At 32.8% G+C, this 13412-nt stretch overlaps 1 protein-coding gene across 1 annotated transcript in view; it reads right to left on the reverse strand.

The window, feature by feature from the left end:
- LOC145673507 (A disintegrin and metalloproteinase with thrombospondin motifs adt-1-like) overlaps positions 1 to 13412 on the reverse strand; it is a 334494-nt gene that overhangs the window by 37274 nt on the left and 283808 nt on the right. The window contains exons 12-13 of the mRNA XM_081743275.1: positions 9458 to 9575; positions 720 to 868 (exon numbers count right to left, since the gene is read on the reverse strand). Coding sequence (XP_081599401.1) covers positions 720 to 868; positions 9458 to 9575 — 267 coding nt within the window. The remainder of the gene's footprint in view (positions 1 to 719; positions 869 to 9457; positions 9576 to 13412) is intronic.

The following is a 13412-nucleotide window of genomic DNA, read 5'->3' on the forward strand; positions in this document are numbered from 1 at the left end:
CAAACCGGTTTGCTGCGGTACACTGGTGTGCCGTGAATGGGCCGCTGTGTGCCGCGAGAAAATCGAAATAAATTATAATTCTATAGCAATCAAATTCCAAGACAAAGGAAAAATGCATATTTGTATTTCACATACTATGAACCTCTACTATGAATGTACAACTTTAAGTTTCATACCGTATTACTTTTCTGTACATTTTTAATGTTGAAAAAAGTATTTGTTATCATTGTTATGACTATTATTGCTTCTTTATTGCTGCAGACTATTTCGTAATTTGAAATTTTAAAATAACATTCAATCCTTTCGACAAAGCAAACATACATACAAATTACCTACATTTGTGTTTTAAAACTAAAAGAGATTTGTTTGTTCATTCGTTATTTAGTGATCTTTCTTCTTAGTGAAAGGTTGGATACAGTTTTCGAAAAAGAAAGCTTAGTTTTAAAAATCTCAGTCCAATATTTCATTGCAATTGTTTTCTATTTTTAAATTAGAATGAAAAATAAATATGATGATTTACCACGCGGAAAAACCAGTGATCGAGCTTTCTTCTCTGTGAGAAGATCAGTAATCACAGAAAAAAATACCACGGTATTTTATATTTAGAAATAATAATTTCTATGAGTGTGCCGCGAGAATTCAAGTTACACCCGTAGTGTGCCGCAAGTTGAAAAAGGTTGGGAAACGCTGCTCTATTGCTACTACTTTATAGAACTTACTTCACACTTCCCATTAATGCAATACGAAGGTGGTTTCCCATAGCGTGAACCTGTTCTTGTTTGACATGTTGTGCCATCGGGGAATTTCCAACCACGACTTTTGGGTTCACCATTTCTCATGTAACATAACACGGTACAGGCTTCCTGGGCTGCAAAGAACATACAGAAGAAATAATTTAAATGATCTTCTTCATAAAGCATAATAACATTTGAAACGTATATTTATATAAGGGATTATTAAATATTTTTAGACCAGTTAATAGCAGGCTTACCACTTAAGTTAAAAAAAGTCTTTCAATTGACTTACTCTATGTTTGACTTACTGTCTTAAATTCGGTGTTATTGACAGCTGAAATCGTGAAAAGAATTAATTAAAGTTAACTTTGGGGCTAATTTACTTGAAATATTAAAGTTAATTAATGCAGTTTTTCTTAATTTTAGTGACATCATGCCTACTTTATCTCAAACTGCCAGTATAATAATCCCCACACTCTGTCTGCTTTATCCTTGTACTTTTTGTATGAAACAAAAAATACATAACCATTTAAGCGCGGAACTGTCAAACTTAAAATGCGTCAAAAAAAAAAAAAAAAAAAAAATCAAATAGTGAACTTTGAAAGTTTGCTGTTTTTAGACCCAGCTTTTCGCTCATTTACTTTGGCAAAAAAGCAGATACATTACCTACTTCTCTCAGTGAGAATAGCTCTACTTTGAATCTCACATAAGATAGAAAACTAACCAAGGGATTTCACGTTTAACTCTAAAAGTATTTTGATGTTATCCAACATTATCCTTACTACATTTTAGAATTACGTAACCTCCCATAATACAGTGGTGCACCCCCCTTATGTTTATGACGCACCCCCAATTGTCTATCCGTAGGTGTTCTTCCATGAAAAAAATCTTTTCGATTAATTTTTACACCCCCTCAAACATTTTATATAGATTTTTACCCCCCCCAATATTTAAATGACGCAGTTTGCGTCATAGCCCCCCTTTGTGGGCACCCCTGCATAATACTTCTAAATATCAAGAAACACTATTTGAAATAAGATGCATCAGTTAACGTAATTCTTAAAATTTGCCACAACATTCCTCCCCTTGCAACTTAGAACGTCAATAATTCTTCAATGATACACATTATACGCAAAATAATCTTATACTTTGAACTGGGTATTCATACGAATGGTTTCAAAAGCGAAGTAGTTAACAGCACATGCTAAAACTAATAATAATAACTAACTCTATGGCTTAGGAAACTCGAAGGTTCAATGCTGCGTTTACAAAAGCTCTCCATTGACTTCTGTTCTTAGCCAACTGGATCCAATTTCTACTTTGTATTCCACAATAATAATAAAGCATTAATACACATACATATGTCGATTTTAGAGAAATCGGTATCGGAAACCTTCTGCTTGATTTTGAAACAACTATTCTTTGTGGAACTATCAGCGGCAGGCAAGGTGATATAACGGATTACTTTAGAAACTGAATTTGAAATTTTCAAAATCAAAACGAAAAACGAAGTGTTAGGCAAAAGTGTGATGCTAACAGTCCCTTGACGGTTGAAAATATGAAAAGTAAATGAATTGCAGTTCATTATGATTTTGATCATTGCACTTGTAATATAATATCATTTCCATCACAATTTACTACACTGCCTTGGCTATTGCTGTTGTTATTATCTTCTTCATAACATCTACTTTTAATAAAGTCACTCGAGGGTTTTCAGACCTTTTCAGCACCGAGGCTATGAGAAGTGGACCTACACTTTAAGGTGAAATCCGAACCACAGTAATGCGTTTAAATTTTAAGGCTCTCTCACTGGTAATCGAACTCGGAATCCCTGCACTAGAGATGCATGCTAACTACTAGACACGGTATACTACAATTCATTTTGAAGAAATTTGAATTCGTGTATCAAGGACGATACTAAATTCGTCGTAAATACAGTAAGTGGAACGAAGTTTATTTATTTATTTATCATTCATCTATAACAGAGTTATTGCTTCTTTTACAATAGGAATTACAATAATTGATATAAATATAAATACTTATTACAAAAATAAAACGAGCAAGAGGAACAATTATAATACAATCGATTAATAAAGAGAAATACAAATATGTTCACACTCTCTTTCTCATGTACTTATAACCACACATACTTGAATAGTTATACAAATATGTATATACATATATCGCCTATCGTACATTCATACACATACACATATACATACATATACAACGGAAGTATAGCCCTCTATATTCAATACACAGAATCGATACGTATAAGAATAGACAAGAAACAAGACACACAGTATGTAGAACTATTTATTTAAATATATAATTTGAAATTGAGATGGAAACATATTTCGTAGCAACGAGAAATCTGCAGTTTTACCACATCTATTTCAGCATGTAAACACATGTACAAGTCAGTATTTTGAGGGAGATTACGTTTTCTTTAAGTAAAATTGCAAAAACGATTTATATATATATATATATATATATATATATATATATATATATATATATATATTTGGTCTAGGAATTAATTCGTGCGGTTGGTACGCACACATTGAAGCTGTAGTACAAACACAAAATACATAAATACCTTAAGAAAAATATTGTCCATCGCTAGCCACCACTTTCGCCCATCTGTCAGGCAATGTACGGATTCCGTGGCGAAAGAAGTCCTCATCCTTGGAAGCGATCCAGTCAGAGACCCATGTTTCGATATCTTCTGAAGAAGTAAACCGCTGTCCAATCAAATCGTTGTTCATGCAATCGAACAAGTAGTAGTCCGAAGGAGCAACGTCTGGTGAATACGGCGGGTGGGGTAAAACTTCCCATCCGACATTTTCTAAATAGGTTTTGACCGGTTTTGCGACATGTGGGCGAGCGTTATCATGTTGAACAATAAGTTTATCATGTCTGTTCTCCCATTCTGGTCGTGTTCTGGCCAGAGCTTGCTTCAAACGCATTAATTGTCGTCGATAACGTTCTCCATTCATAGTTTCACCCGGTTGCAGCAGCTCATAGTACACCACACCTTTCATATCCCACCATATACACAGCATAACTTTTGCACAGTGAATATCTCGTTTTGGTTGTGATGGACCTGGTTCACCTGGTTTCACCCAGGCCTTTTTTCGTTTAGGGTTCTCGTAATGGATCCACTTCTCATCACCCGTAATAATTCGATGCAGAAACCCCTTTCTGCTCTGTCGTTGAAGCAGCAATTCGCAAATGGTTTTTCGTCTTTCAACGTCTCTGTCTTTCAATTCATGTGGAACCCAATGTGACATCTTTTGAATCATTCCCATGGCTTTCAAGCGTTTGGAGACTGTTGTTTGATCAACGCCTAATGCTGCTGCAAGTTGTTCCTGCGTTTGACACGAATCCTGCTCGAGCAATGCTGTCAATTCTTCGTCTTGAAATTTTTTTGGCTGTCCAGGTCGCTCTTGGTCTGCCAAGCCGAAATCACCACTTCTAAACCGTGCAAACCACTTCTGACACGTTCGCTCAGCTAGAGCATGGTCACCATACACTTCCACCAAAATACGATGACTTTCAGTCGCACTTTTCTGCATGTTAAAGTAATGCAGCAGGACACCCCGCAAAAACACTTTATCAGGCACAAATTGCGCCATGTTCACTTAACTACAAACTGGTGTTGTTGACGCTTTAATCCACTGCCCTATACTACGAACGATACGCGATGACAGGGGTTTGCAACACATGTGTGGATACACGGAACTGTGGGACGCTCTGTTCGTTGCGCCATCTCTTGTCCACCCGCACGAATTAATTCCTAGACCAAATATATATATCGTTTTTGCAATTTTACTTAAAGAAAACGTAATCTCCCTCAAAATACTGACTTGTACAGCGGGGGACACTTCTAAATGGTACAGCCATACGGAGATTTACGGCTAAGGTGTACCATTTAGAAGTGTCCCCCGTTGTACATGTGTTTACATGCTGAAATATATATAGAAGAGTTCGATACGCTGTTGGGATAAAGGCTGAAACAAGGAGAACAAAACGAAACCGAGCACCGAATGTCCAAGAGTGCAAAATTAACAAGAAAGTGCCTTGATGACTGGGCTATTGACATTATAAGCAAGATAAATAAATAGGTAATTTATTCAGATAATACATCGGAGTTTGCTAATAAAAACCAAAGCCTATCTTATCGATGAAGTGTAGAAAAGCTTGTGTGATGTGACATTACCATAAATTATGACGATAAAATGAAACAACTGAATAAAGAAGTAGCAGGCAAAAGGTGTGCTCTGAAGAAATCCACACATATGAATACTGGTTCTTCACTAATTTCACATGTCTCGGCCTGGGATCGTTGACCAAAACTGAATGCTTGTTCTACTGATTACACTCTTCAGGGGCTGGCATTCGGGAGATAAAAACAGGCACCAACATCAAAACTACTCAAAGTTGCTTAAAACTAGCCACTCCAGTGTGTACAGCAGTGTCGAAGAGATGAGTAAATAGATAATGAATTCAAGTTTAAGTTGCTGGGATCTAAATGTTGATAGTATGTTTGATATCACATAGGGAATCCAAAGTGCGATTCCAAATGTGAAACGTGGTAGCATTGTTATGGCCTGGAGTTATTTAGATTGTGGAAAAGTAGAAGACTTGGTGAAACTTGAAAAAAACAATTCTACCATAACATTTTGAAAAGAAATCTGTTGCACGTAGCCATTTTCTGTTTTAATACGTCCATAATTTGTAACCGTTATCGCTCCTCCATGTTTTTCCTTCCACCATACATTCTGTCACGTCTCTCAGGATACAACTATTGATGAATAGATGGATCACGTTCATATTTCAGAGACACTATCACCTCTTGATCCACATTGAATCATCCAAAATTTATGGGGAAATCTATATTTTAAAGCTATTGCTAATTTTGTATTGGGGGAGAATAAGTAAACTTTTAATAATTTTGCAATAGTAAAATATTTACTATATACCTACACACCATAATTTTAGTAAGTTAAACACACCATGAATTGAGTTAAATATTTTAGAAAGTGTAGAAATTAATCTTGTGATAAATAACACTAAATATTACCCTTAAGATGACTATTGTAGCATAGGCCTGGATGTAGTAAAACTAACTGAACTATGTGTAACATTCTTATAACCAGTCTCTTTGGATTACACAAAAGTTATTTATCTAAGACTTGATATTCCGTTAGAAATCATAGAATAAACCATTTTTATCAATATCTCACATAGCGAGAGAAATAAATAAAATTTAATCATAATATAATTTATCGTTAATTATTGATTGGAGTTATCATTAGTTCCTTTATAACTTTATGGTTCATGATTACTCAAACAAATGCTGTTTAACCACTCAACTCCCATTATCCTAAGAATTGCTCGACTGTATGATAACAATACCGCGGTTTATTAATAATTAGGCCTAGCTTGGAATAAAGGACAGAATTTTTTATTATTATTCTTCTCCTTTGGTAAGTGTAGGAGGCAATTAAATTGCAGCACCGTAACTTTTAATGTAGCTACTTTCAATTAAGCCAACTGGTAAGTAAATTTTAAAAGCATGCCTTGGAATTCTTTTAAGGCAACTCTTACTTTTCTAGAACAAATCTTAGAAAAGAGTCCTTGAAATTACGAGAAAACTAATTTTTCAAAATAAATGTAAGAAATAACGGTGATGAAACATTATCTCCCTATTTGGTGTGTGTTCTTCTTTAAAAGTGCACCAGAAGCAAAAAATACTGCAGTACTAAAATTATCATGGATGTGCAAGGATGTTTGTACGCCAATGACAATGAACATATGTATCATGATTGTGCTTAAGTATTGAACAAAAGAACCTAAACTGTAATTATTCTAACTAATGATCTAACTCATAATTTTAGATTTAGATAGTCTCGTTAGTTTATTTTAGCTCGCGTTTAATCTTAAAAAATAAAATTAAAAAATGTAAAGTCTTTCTACCTAGATATATAAGGTCTATGTGGACTTAGAACCCTCTCACGAAGTTTCAACTGCATTTTTTGATTTAGTATTAAGTAAGGATCATACGGTATTTCAAGTATGTCATATTTCATGTGAATATTAATGTACACATATTATTACATTTTAATCAAGTAGTTATATTGATTGTTACAGCTTTACGTTACGTACTAATTGTTACAATCTATCCCAATACCCGAGTATATTGTAAAAATTATAAAGTCTCTTTTTTTACTTCATTGTGACTTAGCAACAATTTTGTAATATCTAATAGTATATGACTTTTTAGAAACACAAAATCCATGGTGATTGGAACGAGGAGGTCGGTGTCAAATATAGAAGTAAGAGAGGAGAAAATAGAACAGATGACTAGTTTCCGATATCTGGGTAGTATTATTAGTAATGATATGAAATGTGAACGTGAAATAAAAGCAAGGATAGGAATTGCGAAAGAAGCCATTATGAGGAAGAAAATACTATTTTGTGGGACCTTGAATAAAGAGTTGAGAAGACGACTCAGAAAATGCTTCGTGTGGGATATTGTACTGTATGGGTCAGAAACATGAACATTACGCAATAATGATGAAAAACGACTGAAAGCTTTCGAACTGTGGGTATGGAGCAGAATGGATAGAATTAGCTGGGTCGAGCGAAGAACTAATGAAAGTGTGTTAGAAATGGTGGAGAAAGAAAGAACAATTTTAGATATTATTAAGAAGAGGAAGAGAAACTGGTTGGGACATTGGTTAAGAAGAAACTGTATCATGAGGGATGTGTTAGAGAGTATGGTGGAAGAAAAGAGAAGGAGGAGGCGAAAGAGACTACAATTAATGCACTATATCAAAACAGGAAAAAGAGATTAGCAGAAGACCGTGGAGCATGGAAGCTTCTAATGTGCAGCACGTGACCTGCCAATAATGGCAGAATACCTATGATGATGATGATGATGAATAGTATATGTGATGGAAACTACAGAGTTTTAACACATATATCCAAGTTTCAAGTTTTTTACACATGTTATAGCAGTGATGCAAATAACCACTCGCCCGGGGCGAGTGGTTCATCGGTGCGGGCGAGTATTTAATATCATACCGAAGGTAAGTAAATGATTTCTATTGTGAGACGTGAGCTAGTAGTTTTTTTCCTTGGGCGAGTAAAATTTCGTTGCTTATTTGCATCCCTGTGTTATAGTATTCTATTTCAATGTTTTAAATTTGTGTTATATGTCAAAAAGTAGAATATTACAATGAAACCTTTCTCCTCTTAATGATCTTAAATGAACATCACTACTATACAGAAACTATTTAGAGGAAAAAGGAAAAGATTGATATTAATGTAATGGTCCTTTTAATCCACTATATAGTAGTATTTCGCTTTTTGTACTTCCGTGGGAAGAATGTGAAAGGGAAAAAAAAATAGCTCCTTCCAATAATACATCTCTTGGAAGGATTAGCAGGATTCTTAAACTAAAAGAAGGTTGAAAAAAGTGGCTGAAGGATAGGGAGAATATACTGAGTTATGATCAAGGCTAGAAAATCATCAGTTTCATTAATAAAAATAAATAAATAAAATAAAAATAAAAAATCCAATATTTACTTATCTGCTTTTCTCGTCTAATTAAAGAAGCTATTTTACGGTTTATTGAGACAAAATGCATTTTTATCGGTGTGCTACTTAGTAGTCACTGTTGGGAATGAGTCTTGCATGGAATGAGGTTGCTAATATATGGAATCGTTGTGTTACGGAATAAATGGTACACACGTATATTTTGATTATGCCTTCTTAGGATATATTTTGTGCAAGCAAGTTAAAATGTATGTATTACAAGATGGTTTGGTAATTCGGATTTTATTATATTGTTATATGAATTTGGAAGGAATATCTCAAATTTGGTAATATGTATGTATGAATTAATTGATGTATTATGGAAATGGTAAATAATATTATGAGATATAGAAGCAATCAGCAATAAATAATATCTGGAACTAAATGCATGATTATGTTGGCTTTATACCGTTTGATTAAGGGTAGTTAAGAGTAAGGTGCGTACTCCCGGAGATGTGGAGCGACACAATTATGGGTTATAGTAAATGGATATTGGAGGCACAGATTTTGAGTACATGGACCACGAATACATTCATACTCACTCACTTCAAAATTATATATTATTATTTTTTATTTTTTATCTTCTCACAGTCAATAAATAATTGATAAATTTTCAACCAACACTCTATTTTCATTGTATTATGGTAATGTCAAAAGACTTTTAAGATTATTTTATTTCTTTGTTTGTTAAAATTTATTTCATTTGTTAAATCTAATTGTTGAAACAATGCTTTTATAATATTATCTTATTATTGTCAAATTTCTAATGTTAATTAACTTTGAATGTTTTTCTTATATTATATTATATTATAGATATATTATTAGATATATTATATTATATTATATTATATTATATTATATTATATTATATTATTTCATATCATCCATCGTACTTGGAACCACTGAGGTACTGTAATGATTAATTATTATATGATAAATTCACAGGAGAAACGTTCGCCAGCAAAAGTATACAGCCATCGAATACATATTTATTTCTATTAACAGCGTTTGAGGAAAATGAATCAATTTGACAAAGGGCTTATTTAATGACGTTTTAGTTCTTTCTCTATAACACAGACACTATACTTAAAAGATAATGACTGTATCAGAATACTTACGATCAGAACTTTGTTTCTGCATGCCAGTTCCAAGAAACTCAGAATCGACTTGTCGTGCTCTTTCACAAATCTCGTCAGCAAAACTCAACACTGTTGTCTTCGGCACTGTAGAACATTGCTGTAAGTATGATTACGTATTTGAATTTATATTTTAAGAAAAGTAGAAATTAGATCATATGTTGTATTCAACGAAATTAGGTATTGTGAAGAAGTTTTTTTTTTTTTTTTTAAAGCAAAAATGAAGTTTTCAGTAGTAATTTTTCTTTAAAATGGAACTTTCTTTCAGCTCTTCAACCCAGCCGGGATCCCGAGTACTCACTCACCATTGATATACCTACTTTATAGGCAATGTTCTGAGTACACGCTAAATGCAACTATTAAAAAATTCGGGAATGCTCTGCTATCTATATATGGAGTTTTCTTTATACTTTAGAAAGAAGCTTTAAAAATCTTATTAGCAGAGAACTGTTTAAATACTGCCAGTCAGGTAGGGAAGTAAAGATTTAAATACCAGCTTGAGGAGTTACGAACCCAAAGTAAAAATAAAAATAATAATACAATAAAATAAGAAATAAATAAAAATAAAAATAAAAAAAATAAAAAATAAAAAGTATTTCCTTTAGAAACAGTTAACATGTTGTCACTTTTAAGATGCTAACTTTAAAATTGACCCTACAAAAATCATGAATATTGATATTAATTCAAATGTTATGTTCTATTTTTTCATTGCAGATTTTTAGCTAATTTAAAAATTTACTATTTAACAGGCTGCTTTTAAAATATTATTATAATATTTAAGTGTTCTACCAGGAGGTAGGTTCTGGACCAGTGGCGTGGCGTGACACTTTGACGATTGTTACCGGTTGTTGATATTACAACTATCTTTAGTTTTTCAATATCAGAAAATCTAGTACTTTTCATTGTTTCAGTGTATCAACCACTTCAAACTATAGGCATTGGCATCGATTTTTTTTTAGGAGGGATCAAATCCCACTTCATTACCTTAATCTTTTTGAAAATTGTGGCTATTCAGGTTCTTCAGTTTTTTTTACTAAATATAATCGAAACCGTTTCTTGGAAATTTTAGGTATTCTTCAAAGTCATCTATTTTCTTTCTGCAGTTACTTTGATCATTAATTTTCTTTTGTAAGACATTGAACAAGACTTCTTATCTTGATCCTATAACATAAAACAGTTCAAGTAAAAAAATGAAGTCAAAACTTTGAAGAGTTTGATAGAATTTTGCTCCACGAATTCTAGTTTGAGAATCCCGTTCACCGATGTTTTCGTCATGGATTTAAAGTCCTAACAGCTCATTTTTAAAGCTAAAAAGCACATCATTTATCCTACTTCTATAGTTCTATCTTGTGTTTGAGACTGTTGGGATACTTTTGTTGATTACACAGTCCAAAGCATTTGTTCTTTTTGTAGACTTCGAGAAAAAAGAAGCAAGTCACGACATAGTTAAAAAAAATACACTCTTTTGTAGAGTCAACGGACTTTTCTATAACTAAATTAAGCCTATGGGCATAACAATGAAAAATTTATACTTCTGCATATCTTTGTTGAACAAGAGGCTGCAGCTTCTTACGTCACCGACCATAACCGAAGCTATACCGAACCGAACCGTATGTTTGAGCAACAAGTTTTCCGTATTGAAAATTAGACAGTCAAACACAATTTGGGACAGTCAAACTACGGTATAATGAAGACGATTGCACAGTCCTTTTTCAACACATCAAAGTTCAAATTCAACTAGTAGGCTAGAGGCTAGACCTGGAAATTTGCTGAATAGAAAGTATTCTATACTAAATTAAAAACAAAATATTTTTAACTTAATAAATACTAAATAATAATAACTATTCGAATTAGAAGGAACGCGGGAAGCATCTCTACTTCTCTCTAATTATCATTACTACTCCCCCTTGCTCTTGAAGCAGTTCATATATAGCACAATGTGTTTCATCGATGGGCATTTATGTATATTTAATGACACACTTCAGAAACTGACAATATTTTTGCTCTTTCAGGCACGAGATTTTTTTTTCTAGTGTTTAGACAGAAATAAAATCTCAATAATAATAATAATAATAATAATAATAATAATAATAATAATAATAATAATAATAATAATAATAATAATAATAAATTCCCATAGCTCAAATTAACAGTGAATAAGAAACTTTATTTTCAATCAAAGTAAACTTATATTAAATTTGTTCGTCAGAATATCCTCTTAAAATATATACTGCTTGTTCTCTGTTGGTACTGTATATTATTAAAATTTAAAGGTAACGTATTAATATACAAAGCCATGCGAAAATGATATTTTAACATATAAATAATGCACTTGGGAACAGACAGTCTCACAGTAGCAAGTGTTCAATGCGATTACTATGAAAACTTGCTATTTATATTTGTCTGAAATTATATACTGTTAAGACAATGAAATAACCTTACGGATACAGAAATTACAGCCAAATTTCCATCCTTGGAATGCGAAAGCAAACGAAACAGTATAGTTGAATCACACTGCCAGCTCGATCCTTTTAGCAAGAGGAGAGCGAATAGAATAAACATGCTGATGATATTCTAGATTATCCTTGTTTTGACAGGGAACGTTCCTATTTTTTCCTGTTCCACTCAGCCGAACGGTAACATAAGGGCCATTCCGAACGTCCAAATACGAGCGCGCAGGATGCTTCTGGCTGCACGCTGAAAGGCGCTTCTGGAGTGAATGACCGCTATCGGGGTACGTGTTACCTCTGAAATCTGCGGTATCAACAACAGTATGTTCCTATTTGGCGCGTGCATTTTGCGTTCATTCGTATTGTAAATGCAATGCGGCATAGGCCGTCCGAACTTAAAAAAAAAAAGGAAAATATGTAAACATCTTCCCATGTTAATGATTAAATTTAGAGACATGAAAAGAACTAAAAAGTGTCATATTTTTAGCGTTACCGCCGGTAACAGCGGTAATATGCACTACACGTCCCTGTTCTGGACTACTTACCTAACGTTGCTAGATGTGGCCACTAAAATATTACGGCTGGGATAAGTGGTGAGTTCCATTTCTATGTGATCCAAAAGATCAAATTGGAAATTGGAAAATAAGAAGTCGGAGTGCAAAGGTAAACTGGGAATTATGATCAGAAATACCACTCATACAGCAACGAAATAATAATGTTTTAATTACATAGATGTCTCTTTCCGCACGTCAATTATTCCTCATGATGTCAAAAGCCAGATTTTTAATAGAAGTTTAAAAACAAAGACACAAAACTCTTTTCATTAATTTAAGGTAATAGGAGATGAAACTATTTTTGAAACTATCGTTTATATTACTTTAAAAGTCTCTAAAACTATATCTTCTGCAAGCTCAGCTTATTATCTATTTGAAGTAACTTCAAATATTCTAGACCGTCATCTTGAAAATTATGTTGGAAGTTACATAACAAGCCTACAATAATAATAATAATAATAATAATAATAATAATAATAATAATAATAATAATAATAATAATAATAATAATAATAATAATAATAATAATAATAATAATAATAATAATAATAATAATAATAAAGCAAGAGGTTATATTACTACGTTAATGCTAGTTAATATTTCGGATTTTCTTAGTTTATAAAGAAATGTTTTACCCAGTTGGAGATACTTCAGTATTAGTCAGAGGACTTCTGAAATTGTAAAAATAAAATATTGATAGTACATAAATACTTGAGTTCATGTTTTTATTTTTCTTTCTTTTTTTGTGAAAGAACCGTAATATATTAGAACACTTTACATTTTCGTTCAGTCCAAGTTCTTAATCTATTCATTAATTAACTTCTTTAATACACATAAATATGAAAACTCACTGACTAATTGATCGTTATTTTTTCGGAGTTCTTTAAAATTTATCAAGCGTGTCATTCGTAATTCCTAAGTGCTCCCTAAGAA

The sequence above is a fragment of the Thermobia domestica genome, chromosome 16 (assembly GCF_964235325.1).
Source record: "Thermobia domestica chromosome 16, izTheDome1.hap1.1, whole genome shotgun sequence".
Taxonomy (NCBI): domain Eukaryota; kingdom Metazoa; phylum Arthropoda; class Insecta; order Zygentoma; family Lepismatidae; genus Thermobia; species Thermobia domestica.